General features: G+C 40.2%; 1 protein-coding gene across 1 annotated transcript; it reads left to right on the forward strand.

The window, feature by feature from the left end:
* The first annotated feature begins 138 nt into the window (after positions 1–138).
* hspb8 (heat shock protein b8) lies at positions 139–18,881 on the forward strand. The gene is made up of 3 exons (XM_074669636.1): positions 139–980; positions 7,547–7,610; positions 15,108–18,881. Exons 1-3 carry the CDS (start codon positions 518–520, stop codon positions 15,283–15,285), a joined length of 705 nt encoding a protein of 234 aa, XP_074525737.1. The 5' UTR covers positions 139–517; the 3' UTR covers positions 15,286–18,881.
* The last annotated feature ends 1,231 nt before the right edge of the window (positions 18,882–20,112 follow it).

Genomic DNA, 20,112 nt, shown 5'->3' on the forward strand with positions numbered 1-20,112 from the left:
GGCTTTGATCAGCTGTTGCGCCTGTACGCTGCAAAAAATATCCCCAAGAAGAAGAAAGTCAAACAAAGTTTGAGTCTTACATGAAACTTTTCTGGAAGAAAATATCTTAAAATGTTTGTTTTGACTCAAAAAGAAAGTTTTTCATCCAGTTTCCTCCTCTTGAAAGAGTTACAGGTTGTGTAAAACTTCTGAGGTGGCAGTCTTTTTGCAGTGCGCATGCTCTCCAGATCCTCCCAGCACTTTCCGGACACTTGTTCTGCGCTGGATCATAGTCTGGGAATCACCGTCAGTATAAAACCCAAAGCCAGGAGGGATTCACTTCAAGGAAAAGCTGAACACCTTCAGGAGTCTGTTGGATACACTGCTGGCTGGTTGCGTAACGGTGATGCGTCAAAGAGAAAGAAAGTTTATCCACGCGTAAAAACAAGAGGGACTTTTTTTGACCTTAAAGTTTTAGAACAAACTTTTTCTGGCACTAGAAGTAGAGTTTTAACTGGTTTTGAACTCCTCGTTGGACATGGCAGAGGGAGACTTCTACACTATGGGGAACCGGCAGAGGTTTCCCAGGGATCCGTTTGGAGAGTCGCCGTTCAGAGACCAGTCACCCTTTCGAGACCAGTCACCGTTCAGAGACCAGGCGCCGTTCAGGGATCAGCTCGCCTCTCGGTTCATGGAGGATGAATTCGGGATGCCACATTTCCCCGATGATCTGGCGCTGGACTGGCCGGGCTGGGCTCGGCCGGGCCGGCTCAGCTCGCGCCTCGCACCGTCGCCCTTCAGCAGCAGTTTACGCACAGGTTTCCCCGCGCGGCAGTCCACGGGGGGAGGCCCCGCTATGTACACGAGCAGGTACGCCGAGCCCTCGTCACCCTCACCCGTCACCACCGGGGGGGAGCCCTGGAAAGTTTGTGTGAACGTGCACAGCTTCAAACCAGAGGAACTACACGTCAAAACGAGGGACGGATTTGTAGAAGTGTCAGGTGAGTGTGGATGCTGGAGCAGAGGAAGGTTAATGTCTGAAAACATCAAGTCCACGAGGATTAAAGGCCTCAGAGGTGCCATGATCATGAGACTGCCTTTCACTCTTGGTACATGAGGTGGCTGTGAGTGGAGATTTCCCACAGTGACACATTTGGGGACAGATTTCCTCACTGAAAGAGAAGATTTGGCACAAAAATCGTTCCCAAAATGCACTTTAATGTTTTTTTTTTTTTTTTTTTTAGAATTATTAATATTGAGTTTCATAATAAAAAAAACAACATAAATATGATAATACAGTCATTTGTGGGAAATAATAATAATAAAAAAAACTCACCCCAGGGCTGTAGCTAGCATAGAGCTCATGGAGATCACGCTCTTAGAATTTACAAACTTCAGTTTCAGAGAAATTTAAACATTAGCATCTGTTTCTACAGCACAGTATCTTGAACTCTGACATTTTAGACCAAAACTAGCAACATTAAATTCAGTTTTATTGTTTTACACAGCAGACATTCTCACAACAGGAAAACAAAAGTTAAATTTGGGAAGCTTGTGTTCTAGTTATGGTGAGGTTTAACTGAGGAAAACTGATCTCCTGACCTGAATTTAAAAAAAAAAAAGTTTTCACTTCATTTTACATTTTTTAGGCTGAATCTTAAAGTTATTACACAAAATAAACATAAGTGAAGTGTTTAGGGAGGAGCTGTTTACTCATATGTGAATGAAACAAAGCGTAATAAACACCTTCACGGTTTTCTCCGAGGATCCTCTGTCTAACCTGGCCAACACACATCAGCTTCTTCCCCTTGGCAGCAGGTTTGAAGCTCTTTAATGAAAGTCTCAGAGGTAAAACACGCTCTCCCTATTAATGAGTCTGGATATGGAAGAGGCGGACAGATTTTGGGGACTGGGACTTGAACGTTGGCAGGCGGATCCTCAAGCTTAGACACCTGTTTCAGATTCCTGGAGAATCACTGGGAGCTCGATTTAGATTTAAAGGAAGGCATGGCCCGTGACAACAGTCTCTGTTTACAATAAGACATGCTGCTCGCTGCCATTAAACACCAGGGAGAATGTTCTAGAAATAGGAGCACTGTTTCCCAGCGGGCCTCGTGCAGGTTTGTGTCTCAGCGAGTATCTCATTTCAGACGTTTCATTTTTGGGAGGAATGTGTAGGAATTCTTCCTCATGTTGATGCTCCAGAATAGAAAGAGTTCCAGGAATACCCCGGGATAAAGAGGGCACAGAGGACAGCAGCCCCCTTCCTGCAATTGGTAGGCCAGTTGGGTTATCCAATCAGCACCATGTTCGTCTGGCCAGTCGCCACCTGGTTGTTTAAGTGCGACATGTGTTTTGGGAGTTCAAGACATGTTGACAAATAATTTACAGAAGTCAAACTAAACTAATGAATTATTCACTTTTTGCTCAGGAGCTCAGTGGCACATTAAACAACAGGGAATTAGTATAAAGTAGTCTTTGCTGCTGCTCTGCCTGCCTTTGCATTCCATGTCCGCACATGGAAGGGCAGGGAGTGCCCAGAACAGTCATATCACTATATTTAACTTATGCATCATATTGATTAATGGGTTGTCTTTAATGAGAGTTCTGACAGAGTTATACTTTTTGGTTGGATTTCATTTGATCATCTATAAATTATTCAGTAACTCCTCAGTTTTAAAGAAGAAGAAGAGAACAGTTATATCAGAGGAAATCTCTGATGGGAAAACTTGACAAATGGAAGATCAAATTATTACTTTCTTGATTACTCCATTTCTGCACACAAAACTGTTAAAGCTGCGTTAGTCCAATCCTTTTGTCTTGGGATGTCACTATACACAACTCACAATTCAATAACATTTCCAATGCAGGGTTAACAATGCAATTCTCTGTTTATCTTTTATTTTATTTTATTTTATTTTTTTAACAGAATGAGCTTGTAGACAAAACACCTGCAACTGCAAAACACAAACCATGTGTGACTGCAAAATTTAAAAGTCTCTCACACACATATATTTAAATGTTTAAAAAATACACAATATATATTCTTATATTTTTAACAAATTAAAGAGAATTCCCTTTCTAATTCTCTGAGGTAGGGTAAACTGTGCATAACAAAGTATATACTTTTCTTAAAAGTGCTAATAAAATTATATTTTATCTTGAATAACAAAAATTAAATTAAAAAAGGAATTTTTAAACAAACCTCACATCAATATAACTAAATGAATAATACAAATATACAAAATCTCTTTAAACAAACAATCTCAAGTTTGCGTCTTTTTCTAGTTTAGGATTTTATTATTAGAACAAACAGTAATTACTGCCGTAATTTATTTTTTATCACAGCCAATTTGAATCATCACATCCGTATTGATTTTTAACGGTCTCATAATGCATTATTACATCCCTACTTTTGTCTTTCAGTATCGATCAATACTTGGGTGATGAGATTGATACTTAAGTTTCAGTTTCTCTTCTCTACATGTGCTCCTCTCAAACACTCATGTACTCATAACTATCTTTCTAGATAGATAGATAGATAGATAGATAGATAGATAGATAGATAGATAGATAGATAGATAGATGGATGGATGGATACATAGATAGAAGGTTGAACTTTGTCTTTTCTGCAGTAAAAATAGAAATTTGTCTTTGACATGGCTCCAAGTACAAATTTAATTGCATTTCCAAACATAATACATCTGGCTTTGAAAATTAGAATGTATTGATTTTCATTTTATGCCATCTCAATTATGTGTGAGAGGAGGTGCATTTGTAAGACCACTTGTGTGATGTGGCTCTTTGTAGTACCATGATAAATTTTGTGGCTCTTGGTTTCTGACTGGTTTGCCACCCTTGATCTAGTTCTTTCTTTTTACAACAGGGACGATCTTAGCCCTTTATCACCTAAGTGTCATACAGGCCACCTGGACTTTTTTTTGTTATTTTGTCCTTAAAATAGTCAGGTATCATGCCCGGAAGGCTCATCTTGTCTTCTTTCGGGAGCTATTTGCATTTTTCCTTTGCACAAATGGTTGAAGAGCCATGATAATGAGAACAGCTTGAATTAACTGCTGCCTGTGATTCAAACCTTGTAACACATGGACGCCTGTGCAGTAAAGATGTCACTTTAAAACTTGTTTTTTTCTTCAGAATTCAAACAAAATGTAAAGCAAGTTTTTCACAGCAGTTTACCAAGCTGCTTTCACATATGCTCAACACTCCTGAGTGTGAGGCACTAAGAAAGAAAATTCTTTATCTGAAACTTTTCCTGTGATTATTCCAGTTGAACTTCAACAAAAAGTCAAGTTTAGTTGATGTGATGGTGGAGAAACATGGGGTAACTAGTAACGAGATTAATCACAACATTTAAGATTGGAGACAGAAAATGTTGCCCATTGCAAGGTGGTGTGATGCAACACACTTTCTCTTTGAATGTGCATTGAGAAGAAAAAATGTGTCTCAAAAGAGCAGGCGCTAGATTTTCCCATCATCAGGTTCGGTTTTGAGTAGCTAGAGGTCGTGGTAATGTTAATCCAAAAGAGATTCAGATGGAGCTGTGTTGATCTCCGGGGAATGTTATGAATCTAGACATGACGGCCTTTGGTTTGCCAACGTATGAGGGTCAGATATTCCACAGAGGGTTTACAAACCCCCATAAACACAAAGGATCCTGTGGTCACATGCTTGTGTGTAACACTTGGTGAATACTGGCTTCATTTGTGGTCCAAAGACACTTTTACTTTAGAAATATACAGTTAAATGGATGTCTTATTCACATTGTAGCTCTGTTTTTGGTCTCCACCACCTCTGAAGGGAACTTTTTGTTTCTTTCGCTGCAAGTTACTCCACCAGGAAAGTTAGCATTCTGTCTGTCAGAGCTAAGAGGATATTGAGACGGGTGCTGGGTGAATCCACACGATGAAGGTGCAATGAGAAAGGAGGAGTAAACTGGGAGTTACTGAAGACCGTTTGAACATTTGAAGTATTGTAGTATTGGATCTGGCCGGTTTTGGCATTTTTTAAAGTATCGGTGATCAGGAATTCTAGCCAGTCCTCTCAACCAATCATTCCCGTTAGCCGCCACAAAGCCAAAATTGCTGCTGAACGTCAACGCGCAGGTAAAACCAAGCAATATAAGTGCGCCTAACCTCATAGAGTCGATGAGAGAATGATAAAATAATGTATGGTATAGCAGCCACACTTTTGGCTTTATTAGAGAAAACATGTGCACAACCAGAAACATTACAGTTATAACATCTGCTTTACAGCATCCTATAGTGACTCTACAGGGACAAACGACTCAAAGGGCGAAAACAAACCTTAGTGTCATGCACCAATGTCAAGTGAGGATGTGATGATGGTGTGATCAGTTTGACAGAAGTTTGTCTGATGTTTCTGCTGAGCCTCGTGGCACAGATTGATCCCTTGCCATGGATGGTTCAGGTCAGTCAAATCAAAATAAATATTTCCGTGAAAGTAGAAAAACATGAGATAGTCCCGTTGGTGTCTAATATGTATATTCAAAGTCTCTCATCGTCTTCAGAGAGTTGCGTTCAGGGCAGCCTCTGATTTTTGCGTGCTGTATTACATGCTAAAAGTTGTCCACCATTCAGGGTTTACTGAAAGCTGTAAGAAGCGGAGATTTTTATTATCAACTAAATTTATCAAGCAAACCGGTCATTTTCTGAAATTGCTCTATGAAGACATGAAATCCAAAGCGATGTTGGTAAAATTCTCCCATCTTCTGCGTCATGTTAAGACATGTTTCCAGTTTTGTATGTGATACATTCAAGTACCCTCGGAAACTTGAGAATCTGACGATTATCCCAGTGTTTTCAGTTTTTAGATTGGACAAATGGCTTGTAAATGCCAGTCATTTGAAAATAAGTGGTATTTTGATCCCGCCGGCGGGTTTGGGATCCAGACGGTTTTAACTTCAACACAAACTGGACTACGCCAAATAGACCTAATAAGCTTTAAACATTATTTTTTACTGCTCTGTATTGTTAACACATAAAACAAAAAAAACTGTGCTGCTTCACTTTCTCACTTCTTTAGCAAAGTTTATCTCCAAAATAGATTTCCTTAATTTTGGAGGATCGGTGATTGGTGATCGAAGATTAGAGATCAGTGATCAGCCCATCCTTACATATGAAACTGATCTTACGTACCTCCGGAAAGGTCTGACAGCCAGCCATTGTTGCTTTTTGCTCTGAGACCTAAAACTCAGGACACTTTATTGGTTGTTTAAGTGAAAACGTAAAGATTTTGTTATTTCAAAGGTATTGTTCAATGATTTTCAATGAAATAAGATTGGAGCATTGAAGGTATATGCTGTTAGTTATAAAAAATAAAAAGTAGAAATTGGTATCGGCCCAAATCAGTATCGGCAGATTAGGCTTTTTAAAGATTGATGATTGGTGGCCAGAAAATTGTGATCAGTGCACCCCTGCTCCAAACTCAAAAATCCGACTTGGACTTGGTATAGGCCGATACTCAATATTGAATAATTGGGGTCCTGATTGGGGGCAAAAAATGCTGATCAGGAGATCCCTACGTTTTTTTTAACAAATGTTAGCTTGTGTATTTTTACAGATAATTAAAAAACTAAATATTATGACTTATTTTCACATTAAGCCCAGGAAAAGTAGCCCATGTCTTCACAGTTAGAAAGATAGGAATGCATCATCAGCATATGTGTGAACTCTCACTGCACCTTTCATCCTCATACACGCAGAAAAAGCTTTCGGTACATCATGTATCACAATAACATCTCCTCCCAGAACATTCAGTATCACTCACAGCAGCTGGTATTTAGAATCTGTGTCATAGGCAATGTAGAAACAGGAAGAGATCACGTCTGGTGGGAGTGAACTTATACTCCTGATGACACAACAACCAGAGGAGCAGATTTAAGTCAGGGTTAAATCTAAAAGTCGCATGAGAAGACATTACACAAACTCTAAACTCTCTGGAGTTTTTATTCCACCCTCCATCTCTGCTGGGGTTCAGCTCTTGTGGCGAGCAGACGTCACTGGGGGGTGTAAGGTTGCACATAGTCGAGCCTGGCGTGCAGACTGGGGGTTGAAGGGTGAGGCAGGCCGCGTTGCTGGCTGGAGGCAGTGATATTTAGCAGCTCCGGAGCAGCTGCCAGCTAACTGGAGACTGAGAGAGGGCAGCCATAAACAGGAGATGAAGGGGGGGAGGGGGTCCAAGCTTTAAGTTCTTCCCAGTTTCAAAATATGATGCATTTTTTATCAGGAGAGAAAAAGGGTGTTTCATCATTTTTCACTGAGACACACCCAGAGATCCCAAAACAAAAACACAGCAGCGATGGAGCAATGGAAAACTGTGTGTGCCAAATGTTGTCATCCACACCATTCTGGTCCACACACACCTCAAATCTCTCTCAATGAATACACACTCTTAAAAGTGAAATGGTCAGGAAACTCATTCATTATCCCAGAGCTTGTCTAATTGTTGCAAAATGCTGAACATGAATCACATCTAAAGTTATTTAAAGCAACACGCCTCATTTGTCTTTCTGCTGATTTTCTAACAGGAAAACACGAAGAGAAGCAGGAAGAAGGAGGCATTGTGACGAAGAACTTCACAAAGAAGATACAGTGAGTGTCACTTCAGTGTGCTGAGACATTTCTCAGTATTTTCTGTTTTCTTTGCCAGGCATCCTGCATGTGTTGATTCTGTTTGTTTACTAACTTCTTCTGGAGGAGCTAGTCTCAAGTCAGATCCGATAAATTCTCAAAACAAGACCTCCCGACTCCAAACTGTCTCCACTTACAGAAACAACACTCCCTAACAGGGGAAAACTGAAGCGTGGAGAAGTGTTGTACTCATCTCTTACATACTGTAGACTTATAACAAACTAATTGAGCAGAAGTTTCCAGAACACGTCGGCTCTCTTCTCCCTTAATTGACCAGCGTGAGGACTTCAAACAGCAGCGCTAATCACTGGTGCGAATCGCTGTCTTTCTGGGGCGTCACTGCAGTTCTGCTAATTTCCTGTTGGCTAATTAGTAAGCAGTTGTGCTAGCTGCACACCGCTCATATCACAAGGCTTTTAATTGGAAGCTCCTGGATCAGGCCAGCCGAGCAAAACCTAAAACCAGTGACACACTGAATCTTCAGCGAGAGGAGGAGTAGGAGGAGGAGGAGGAGGGAGTGAGGAGGGGGTCATATATAAATAACTGACCTCGATACCCAAATCCTGGGCTTATATGAAAGGCAGAGATAGCACTGAGATGTCACATTAGTTCAGTGAGGCATGTGTGGACGTACTTTTAATTGAGGCACTCCTGCTTCTTTCCACCGGTGCATTAACGCAAGAAGTGGATTCAGGCACAACACTGAGGATTAAAACTTCAGGCACTTCATTGTGCTTCAACTTTACACTGCAAGCTGAAAGTTCAAGAAAGTTTTAAAAGTTTTATTTTTCAAGTTTTTTATTGAAAATGATGCAGTTTAATGTCTTGTTGTACCCTTAAACGAAAGTTAAGAGCAAATAAACAGATTTAAAATTTAAATTATGGAATTGAATGGAATATAATCTAAACTTTTGGCTCATCAAAGTAGCCACCTTTGGCAGATATACAATCAGGAAAAATACAAATCTATCTATGGCACACAAACTAAAAGTCTGGGCAGATAAGTGCTTTGAGGCTCTGAAATCAGTCCATTTGTCTCCCCAATATTTTTAACTTCTTTGCCATAGTTGAATGTAACCCGCAGAGGCCTTGAAGCCCAAAAACCAAAACTCAAATTTGTACAGTCCAGTGCACAGACTATATGTGGGGGAGACCAGGACTGGAATAGACCCAAAAATATTACAACACGTGCAAAATTAATGTCTCGTCTACCAAAAATGATATCACTCTCTCCAAAAATACCCCCCCCCCCCCCCCCCCCCCCCCCCACACACACACACACACACACACCATTGATTGATAGAGCTTGTCTATCAGTATCGGACTTGTAAACTAGTGTACAGGCTAACTGACCCCTGTAGGTGACAGTAGTGCTTTATTTGTATGACAAGCTCTAAAAACTAATCTCAGCTTTTTTTTACTGTGTTTTTGGTCAAAAAGCAGTATTTTTAGTGAAACCAGCCAATGTTCTCTTGCAGCATAATAAACAATGGAAAACGAAATAAACTTCCTTACCTAAAAGAAGAATACAGTCTACTCTTTCTGTTGGTTGTTTAGGTGTTAACATAGTCGCGGACAATGGTGTTAGTGTGAAACGCAAAAGTATTGTTGCCTTTCGGCCTCACATTTACATGGAAACTGTGTTTTAGTCGACCTAAAATGCAACATTTTGAAAACGGCTACCAGAGTGGAATTTTTCTCAAATGCTGCCGACACTGTTGTTGTGTAAGCCTGCGTTTTCAGTGGAAATGCTGACATCACGCTCTGCTTTGCAAAAGCACATACAACAGTACAACAGCACCGTTGTTAGGATCATCGTTGACTACCGTGTTGTGCTTGTGCTGCTCAATCTGTTGTGTCTGCTGACTGTCTTTCAACAAAATGTTCATCTGTTGCTTTACTTTTGCACTTAGCATTCACCAATACAGTTGAACATGCGGCTCAACTCTACTTCAGTGGAGATCTAACAAAAGCTGCTTGTGGACAAGACAGTTATTGCGCCAACTACAGGCCTGGCATGCTTACTACAGCGTTTTCAGTCCCTCGTTTCCGTGTAAATACAGATTTTTTTCAGTACCTTTTCACAGGGTTTTAGCAGTTTTAGCTGAAACTTTGTCGTGTACACAGGCCTAAAACATCTGGCAGCCAATGAGTTAATAACTTGTGTGCATAATATTGTAGCGTCCGCAAAGGAGACTCTGACTGAATCCAGGTTTGGTGCTTAACTCATTGGCTTCCAGCTATTTTCAGCACATCTTGAACGATTTTTCAAGATCCAAATAATATTGTTTTTTACGACTATGTAAACACCAAAACTACCTAAGGGGAGTGGACTCTCTTCTTTTATGTCTCTCTTCCTGTTTTTGATCATAAAAACAGACAAAATGTCCTTTTTTTGATCGCATTCATGGCTGGCGCATCTCCGTCGTCTTTTCTCATGATCCCGCCGCTCTTTCTCTCCGAACTATCGCGACACATCCTCAGTTGGAGTGTGAGCTGCCTGAACTTTTCTGACTTGCAGCATCTCGCTTTGTCTCTGTCATCTCACATCTTCTCCTCATATCCATGCTGAGCTCTCATCCAAAGGGCACACTGCTCTCACCCACAGTAGTTTACGAACATGATTTTGATGAATGACATCTAAAGATACTGATGGCAGCGAATGAGTTTAGGTTTATTGGGCACTCAGCACAGGCCACTGACCATCATAATCACGCCAAAACAACAACCCTCACCCTGTGTATCTACAAGGGAAAGGTGTACAACAACTCTGTGTCAGATAAACGCACACAACACACTTCTCAATCCCACTACCCAACATGATACAAGTTGCTGTCATCCAATCAGCAAACCCCATTCCCACACACGCCACACACACTGACTGCTCACAACGGTGATGCATTCACTTGAGTCTTGTAATTCTCAAGCACACAGTAACTTATCTCAACAGTAACACAAACTCATTATTTAACAATAACTACCCAATCCGTTTGTTACAATATATTTAAATTCTTCGTACAATAAAACAATAACTTGTGCTTATAAATGAAGTTATCACCTACATCAGGGGCGTTTGATTCAGATTAAAATCAGTTTCTGACCTTTAAAGAGGAATAACACCAAGAAAATAGAGCAGCTAACTGGTTGTCAATGGTGACATGAGGTAACACAGTCTTAACTTGTTTTTCTGTTAAACACTTGCTAAACATAAGCAACATGTGTCAGTTATTAACCAAATCAGTCATTGTTAAATCCGTGCTGAGGCCAAAGGTAGCTTCAAATACTCGGGTCATGTAGCCCAGCAGCAACATGAGAGCTCACATGTTTACATGTTAAACCCAGCGGTGTGAGAAGTGTTTCAATCCCTACTACACACGCACACGATACAGCTGAACTGACTCAGTTTGCATGTGAGGCCCATGTGTTGGACTGCAGAGCGGATGGCTTGTATTTCTTACACACTCTGCGAACACACACTTGTCCTGTCTTAGAGAGCGCCTGCTTTTTCTCCGCCTCGATCAGCATCTCTGCAGGGTGCTGAGAGTGTTGGGCCGCTTTTGGCAGCTGTACAAAATCAATGCATGAGATAAAAAGTCTGTTTGTGCCAGAGGTACAGTAAATAAACTCCAGAGCTGGCCAGATAAGGTTTCTGATGGAGTCACACTTAATGGACTGGCTGAGCGATTTGACTTTGTCAGAACAGGGCAACTTTCCTCCACAGCAACTCTTAAAAAGAACGGGGAAGTAATCGAAACATTTATAGACCTGAGAACATGTGGCAAGAGCTGAGGACTTAAAATAAACACTCTGACTCAAATACTGCAAACTCATATCCCTCAGTTTCATGACAGGGCATTGACAACACAGAACTAAAGGTTAGTGTATCATAACTTTTTAAACATTAAGAGAGGTTGCTTTACTTTGTATTTTAATGGGAGAAAAGTTGTTGTTGAAGTTTGAAATCCAAAATGACAAATTTTATATAAGCTGACTTGATGTATGCGTGGAAAACAGGTAGTATGAAGAGTAAAGCAGGCAGGAGGCAAACCAGGAGGCAAATGGAGGATAATTTATTTATCTCAGAGTTAAAGATATAGGTATAAAAGATATCTACATGCAAGTACATTCTAGACCCAATACTCTGGACACTGTGTCACTCAGTCCAACCAGCGTTTAGATTTCCTGACTCCCTTGAATGCATCAGAAATTATCAATCTGACATCCAATCAAAAGCAAGTGTTTAAACGTTGTTTTCTTTACCTCTTGAAGACAAAACGGGTAAAGCTTTTATAACAGGGAGTCACCATGAAGCTGACATTTGTTCTCAGAGACACTATGTAACATTATCACCCAACAACCATATACTTTGACACCAGAAGCCCAAATGCTGTTAATCTTGAATGTTAGAAATCTGACCATAAGCAACCATAACATCTGCTTTCTGATTGATCAGCAACTAAAAAAACATTAATCTTTTCTGATTCTTAATATGAGGTCATGTTTTAGGATGAACCACAAATTTGATAAGTGGAATGAGCATTATTCATGGGTTTCATGTGATGTCTCACAGCGCTTACAGCGCCATCTTTAGAACTGACCTGGGAAGGAACATCATCAAACGCTATCTGCTAGGAGGCACCCATGATGGAAAAAAAATGATTTGGAGATCAGAGTTGTAAAATTAAGATGGATTTTTAAATCTGCTTCAGAAAAATGTGTAAGTTTTGTCCAACCACCTGTTTTGACATAACATTAGCCTAACATAGTAGTTAGCTGGATGTATAACTGTAACCAAAGAAGGGATTACCTTAACTTATCCTATAACAATGTCAAACTGTAATGTCAGTGAGGAAATTGAATTAAATGCTGATTTTAACTCTAGATTTTTACCTCTGATGTCTCTTTAGTTGTGTCAAACCTATGGGCAACATCTGGTTAGTAAAAGTGAGGCCTATGCGGAAGTGCTAAATGTTGCTGTTTACTGAGAATCCGCTTGAGGCTGGCTGCAGAAAAAACAGAAATCACGTACACACCCAGCCATAAAACAGACTTTTACAGCTTTAAAAACATATTTACAGCCTGTCTCAAAAAACGACTTGGTTCTAAAATGCTGGTTTCACTATCGGCACACACTGTACGGTGAGTGATTTTTTTTTCTAACTCGAAGGTTTAGAAGTTATTAGGATCCTTTGATTGACCAATCAGAGACACAACTCAGGACACGTGACTGAGGAGTGCCCTGTAGCTGTTCGAAAGAAAACTCGCAACTGGGGTCGTATCGAATATGGCTGCATCCGCAGGTTGGCTTCAATACAAGTGTCAGGAACAGACAGGTGACGCTTCTGAGTCTGTATAGTCTATGGTCAAACCAGAGAAAGCTGAAATTCTAATTCAACATTATCTTGTCTGCCTTAACTCTGTAGGTACAGTAACAAAAGCTACAGGAGACACTTTTGGCTACAGAGCTTTCAAACATGGTGTCATTGTTTCTTTCTTTTTTATAGCAAAACTAAACTCCTAAGGAAGATTCATACTGTGATACCGTGTTTGACTTATTTTGTATGTATTTTAAAGACTCTGGACAGGATTGATTTACTGCATAGACCGAAAGTCAATAATTTTATTTACAACTTTTTGTAGTAACAGTGGACAGCATTAAAAGTTAGGGACAGGTGCGATGGGGTGTGATTCGTGCTAAATAAAGCCCGGGACTTATTTACAGTACAAATCGAATCAACAAAGTGTATTTACTGTCATGTTTCAAACAATAACGCTATGTGAGTATACAATTAAATACATTACCTTGTTGCTTTGCATTCTTGGAAAAGTTTTCTTGAACAAAGGAAAGTCGCGCGGAAATGATTGGCCCTTCATTCACTTGCTTCACAATAAACCCATGCTTTGAAAAGAGTCATGTCATAATGCTAGTGGGTACCAGCGCTCATGGGAAACGGAGTCTTATTCCTGGATGTTTTACGGGTGAATCTATGTTCCATCTGGTAACATGACGACACATTATCCAGACATTTATTAAGGGAAGCTACAAATGTTTTGGCTCCACTTTTGATGACCTGTTATGTCATCTATCTTTTTATAGCCTGTGATCTCATTTATCCACTTTCTGTACTCTGGGCTTCATGTCGTTAAAGTGGACTCATACAGCTCATGAGACTCTCTGACAAGATACTTCACTTCACAAATAGACCTGACATAACCTCTCTGTCTCTCTGATCCTGCGAGGCCACGTGTTGAGTCGCCTCAGTCTTGTATTTCTCAGTGGAGTGAGGAGCCGAGCAGTCGAGGTTCCTCTCTAATTAAATGGATGGTAAACTCCAGTGTGCTGTCTGAACAGGGCAGCCTGATGTTTATATTAAATCCCAGAGACACTTGGCTGCTCACACAGAAAACCTACAATACCCATATTTGGCCACGCTGTCTGACAAAGAACAGCCTTGATCTCTGTGTTTGCCTCGACAGCTGCTTTTGAAGGACTTTCATTCCAAAGGGAGGTGTCTCATTTTGAGATTGAACTCGAAATTACCCTTATAGCTAAATTAAAATTAGATGGATGGTTTAAGATGATTAAAAACTAATGATCCTAAAGTTTATACACAGTTTTAAAGAAGTGAAGCCTTGCATGATTTATCAGCAGCTGATTTTATTTTTGAACTTCACATTTACAGCAAAGTCTGGATGCCACATTTCTCATCTTACCCTCAAAAATGTAATAATGTTCCAGCGAAAAGTGACAGAAAATAAGGCAGAGGTGGAAAAAAAAACCCACAGATGAGAAACTAAATTAGGTCGCCTGTCTGACAGATGAGAGCAGCAGGTTAGGGGAAGTATGCACCGATGAAAATGTACAGGTGTTAACTTATGCAGATGACACTCTCTTTGATTGGAATCAGGTTTCATTTCTGCAAACTCACACCTGACTCCCACCTCCCCTCCTTCTGTCGCAGAACTGAGGGCTTATTAATGAAAACCCCTGATGGTTTTGAGTCCATCTCCCTGATGTGAGGGTTTTTTTTCAGGAGTTTAGAAGGAGCTCCAACCGAGGAGGAGAGGGTTAGCATTTTTAATAACAGTCCAAATCTGTAGCCAAGTTCTCCTTCCCCTCCTGTGGATATCCAGCGCTAAAATTATCTGACTGCAGGCTGTTTATGGGTATTGACAAAGTGTCAGTATGAGCTGCTCTGCAAACATTGTTAAACGCTCGGATTTTCTGAGGAAAATGTCACAGTGTTTTGCATGACCTCCAAGCAGGAGCTGAACTCTTTCTCTAGGCTGTTCCTCCTCACCGCTCACCCTCCTTATTTTGTTTCCTCCCACTCGTGCTTTTAAACATGCCGAACATCCTCAGCGGCGAGTAAACTTCTGCCACTCTTGACATCTAAACTTTCTTTCAAGCATAAAAAAACTCAAACCATCTTCTTCCTCTCACTTTTCTTCTGTCAGGATCCCGGTAGATGTGGACCCGCTCACCGTTTTCGCCTCCTTGTCCCCAGAAGGCGTCCTCATCATCGAAGCCCGGCAGACGCCTCCATATTCCCTCTTCAGCAACGAAGGCTGCCAGCTTGGGGGCGACACACTGGAGGCGGAGGCCCCCAAGCCCCAAGAGGCCCCTACAGCTTAAACCCCCAAATCCATTCATACAGAGCAGAACATGTTGCACAACTGATGACAAGCTTGATAAGAAATGTGTAGCCCTCAGCTTTATGTAGACGCCTGGAAGTCCACTGAGTCAGATATGGAAGAAAACAACGCAGTCAGGTCAAAGTAACACAGAAAAGTGAAGACGCTTCCTGTCAATGTAGACATCAAAGATTCACCTTAGAGCAGCATACAGACAGGAAAAACAGCAGTTACCTCTCTTTTATTGAAGACATATAAACTTATATTTAAAAAAGAAATCTACCAAGATGTTTAGAAGAAATCTAATCTATCTAGAAATCTACACCATGTCCAAAATCCCACATGACTTAGTCTTTAGCGCTCTATAAAGGAGATTCACCACTTTGTCGTGCTGACAAGTTGTGATAGAGAATATTATACTTATGTAATTAACTCCAGTGTCGCCAACTTAGCAGCTCTGTTGATATTTTTTGAGATTTTTCTGCAACCCTTTGAATATAAATAGCAACTAGCAATGAATCAGAAAACTTTTCAGGTGTCATTGAAGACATTTGGACACTATGGGGCCTCCCAGGCGGCCCAGTCCCTCCGAGCTGCAGTCAGAGCAAGAGATGTTCACCCTTTCACGTCCAGACTTAGTGTGCATTAATGAAGCCGCAGCTGGCTGATCCCGCCCTGGTTACAGTTTTTTACTCGCTTTTTATTTCGCCCATGACATTATGCCTCTCTTCCATAGTGTGAAATATAGGCAGATGCACATGGCAAACAATGTAAATTGGGTGATGACTTCATTTCAGAATCAGAATCACTTTTTAAGTATCTCAAGTAAACAATGAATTTGACTCCAATTAACCACAATCTTGCTGTATAATTATTATAAATACACTCTAAATGTTACAAAAATAGAAAAGATAGAGCTTAAGTGGTAGGAAAAAATGATAATAAAAAAAATAAGACGCTTTGTACAGAGAGAAGATAATATATATACACTTAAGTTAAAACAAAATAAAAATTAAAATAGTGCACTAAAAAGGATGTCAAAGCAACTTTTGAGCGACTTCTGGCAACTTTTAGGACTGCTGGTATCTCTTTACCTTTGCCAAAAGTTTGCAACACCGTTTGACTCACTGGTCCTCATTTATCAACCTTGTGTGGGAAGTGACGCAGATTTTGGAGTAGTAACAAACCCACAGCAACGTTCACATGTCATTCATTAAATGTTTGTACACTGCATAGCCCTTAAAGATTCATGGTGACACTTTGCAGAGAGAAAAGAGACTTCTCTGTGCTGAAGATCAACACTATAGCAACAGAGGAAGAGAGAAATGAAGCTGTGCTGTTTGGCGACCTGAAAAGTGGCATTAGACAGTTTTAAAAAAACATATCCTTTGTTCATACTTTAAAAATTTAATCAGGAAGTTTAGTATGATTAATTATTCACATTCAGGTCCAGAAACATTGAAAGATGGCTAGCTCAGACCCATGAACCCTCTGCCAACATCCAGATTGATGAGGGGAAGTGTGTCTTATAATACAGTAAAAAGAATTAGGAACTAGTTGATAAGTATTGTACAGTTGACGGTTACTAACTTAGCTTTGTGTATCATCATGCATTGCAGTGCAGAGGAAAATAAAGGTCAGACCAGAGGGGCTCCACCAGAGCTTTAGTCTAGGGATGTCCCGATAAAGATTTTTTGACCTCCAATCCAGATATTATCCGGATATGTTTTGCTGATACTGATCTGATACCTTTCTCTCAATCAATCAATCAATCAAGTTTATTTATATAGCACATTTAAAAACAACCAAGGTTGACCAAAGTGCTGCACAGTCTTGGAACACAATCAAATAAAAGAAAGTGTTTTAAAAAATAAAATATGTGTTAAAAGAGAATAAAAAACAATAAAAACAACAATTAGACAATAAATAACAGAAGAGGACCCCATAATAAATAGAAAAAGTAAAAATATGGATGTCTTGCTCAACTAGTATCAAAAGCCAGTGCAAAGAGGTGTGTTTTCAGTAAGGACTTAAAGCTCTCAAGAGTCTAAGCTGTCCTGATATTTGGAGGCAGACTGTCCTAGATAAATCCTGTACTCCATTGGATGACTTCTTTGTAAATGATGAATCATATTCGTTGTTTTAAAGTGAGCCCTGTTGGTACCTCCTTGAGGAACACTCACTTTATAAATGTTGTAAGATGCTGTTTTACTATTATTGCTTTCAAAAGAGAAGTAGTCCCACACAGCGGACATGTTTGCAACATAGTTTGATTTACAACAGCTGTAAAGCGTGATGGTGCTGAAAACACATGAAAACCAGATCGGTACCTATCACATAACAAAATCTGATGCTATCTGATCCTCCAAAAATTAGCCGTATCAGACGCTGATACCGATCAGTGTATCGGAACAGGACATCGCTAGCTTGGTCTGGTCTTTATTCCGAGTCCTCTGAGTGTTTGTTGACATTTTTAACAAAGTCAACTTCTTTTATTGAGTGAAAGATTTTCACCTCAGTCAGGATAGTTTTTCTCCATGATGATGACAGGAAGGGGACTGAGGTCTGCAAACATTATACAAATACATACACTCTGCTGTACAGTTGGGGTTTATGAGGGTCTTTTGTATTATACTAAAATGACGTGAGAATACACATATTAGAATCTTGACAGGTTGAGACATGGTCTAACTTTACATTGTTTAACTACAGATAGAGATAATACTTGTTTTCTTTTCACTCCACCAGTTGTGTAATTTCTCCAGAGCCTCACATCCAAAACCTTTAGGCTTGAAAATGTTTCAGTTACATGCTAGGCTGAGCAATGAGGAAAGTTTGTATCTTAATTTGAGTCAAATTTGGGGAACTGAAGCAGATTTAAGTCAACCTCATGAGCTTTTTGTTACAGTCTGCTACATTTTCATCAGTGCGCAACAAAAAAAACACCACCAGATATGTAAAAAAAAAATCACTTAAATGCCTACAATTTAAGAAAACATGAGCAAGAAGGTGTTTCTTAAGGATGATGCTTCAGATTTTGTATTTATTTAATTGTTGATAACTAAATTAATTTAAATCAACTTATTGTTACCCCTCTACAACAAGGGTTTTAAATACTTTTAGAGCAGTAAAACATATAGTTTAAGTCATCATGAGTTTATGAGATGTTATTTATGACTCCTTTACTCAAATGCTAATTTGTTCAAGCTAAACAGTATTTGCATCAAGTGTATTGTATGTGATTTATTTGGGATTAACAATGTGCCTTTATCAACTTGAGTGCTTCGACGTCCATCAGTGTTGTAGTTTTTTATCTGTTGGGTTAATGAATGTCACTTTAACTGACAAGAAACTGAATTAAATCATCTTGATGTCTTTATAGAGGGTGAACTGTGTGTGTTCTAGCAAAGTGTATTGTAAATATACTTAAATATGCGCCAATTAATTATGACTATTAATCTGAAGTGGTAAAGGTTTTAAAATATGGTTTGAATTTCTTTTCTATTTGAGCATTCAGAGGGACGGCTGCATGAGCGCCAGAGCTGATGGACTGATTTTGATGCCAAAGATGTTTTTTTTTTTCCTTCCTTTTTTTCTGGTGATGTCTTTGTATTGGCTGATGCAATAAAACTGTCCAGCCTATCTCCCAGTGTGTCCTAACATCTGTGTCTTTTTATTGAGAACCTTGCCACTCGCAGGCCTGGTTCCAGCATCCCGTGGTGTTATTGTTGAGTAACAGAAGAAACTGGGCGGCAGATTAACAGAGGGTTTAGTGCCGGGCGAGATCTGGGCCTGAACACTCAGAAGCGGCGCTGCCAGGGCTTTTGTATGGAAGTGCAAAAATTGGGTCTGTTCCACTCCGTGTCATGTGATGCAAAATAATGTAATCTCCTCTGTGTTTTTGATTCAACGAGGATGATTAGTTTGAGTTTAAAACTTTACAAAGTGGAGTTACGCTCTGAAGAGGCTTCCACAGTTTTTTGGCCGTGCAAAGGCGTCACTCAGTGTGATGTGCCAGCTCACATCTGAACCGTTGTGTTTATTAGCATTAGACAATATGTGTGGACTCATGCTGCCTGGAAACGGCATAATTGGAACGAAGCCAGCCTGTCCTAGGGCAGGTTGTTCATGTAGAAGTGAGTAATGCACAGCTGTGCAAACCTATAGTATCTGATTCATATCAAAACCTCTTAGCTCAAACCGCAGGATAATTCATTGCTTTTTAATTTTGCACTCACGTAGATTCAGAGGTAATTATGAATGTGATGCTCATAAATGTAGCAGCTAATTCATTAACAGTGCAAATGCAAACACATCCCTACGACACTTCATCCGGATACTGGCGGGAGGCAAAGGTATGAGGAAATAATGAACAAACGTTGAACATTTTCTGATGCTTTTTGCTTTATTTGAGCTGCAGATGCGACGTGACTGTTACATCTATTCACTGTGATGCGTTTAAGAGCCAAGCAGGCTGTCTCACATTTATCATTGTGTATCTTAACTTGAGATGATCCTCTTGTTTCTACTTCACATGTTCTTGTGTTATCCCAGAGGCCTCCAGCTCCTGACTCAGACCCTCTGAGCTCTCCACCTCCTGGATTTCTTCATCCACGCCTGTTTCCTTACGTTCTGGCAGTGTGGCTGTGTCTTGATCTTGGGTTTCCTGGCTCTCCCTGGCTTCTTGAAAACCCTCTGCGCCCTCATCGTGTGAAGGCTCCAAAGGGCTGCCAGCTGGCTTTTCACGGGTCTCCTCCCCTTCTTCCCTGCTCTCTTTAAGCTGTTGAAGTCCAGCTGCAGCGCTGCCAGGGTGGGCCTGATCACCATG

The sequence above is a fragment of the Halichoeres trimaculatus genome, unplaced genomic scaffold, assembly GCF_033239565.1.
Source record: "Halichoeres trimaculatus isolate MK-OKI-2021-1 unplaced genomic scaffold, fHalTri1.1 fHalTri1_scaffold_5, whole genome shotgun sequence".
Taxonomy (NCBI): Eukaryota; Metazoa; Chordata; class Actinopteri; order Labriformes; family Labridae; genus Halichoeres; species Halichoeres trimaculatus.

What these genes read in the sequence shown, in the direction of transcription:
- hspb8 (XM_074669636.1), top strand. Translation starts at nt 518, where the DNA reads ATGGCAGAGGGAGACTTCTACACTATGGGGAACCGGCAGAGGTTTCCC. An exon ending in CGGATTTGTAGAAGTGTCAG is followed by an intron (nt 981 to 7,546) that starts GTGAGTGTGGAT and finishes ATTTTCTAACAG; the next exon opens with GAAAACACGAAGAGAAGCAG. An exon ending in AACTTCACAAAGAAGATACA is followed by an intron (nt 7,611 to 15,107) that starts GTGAGTGTCACT and finishes TTCTTCTGTCAG; the next exon opens with GATCCCGGTAGATGTGGACC.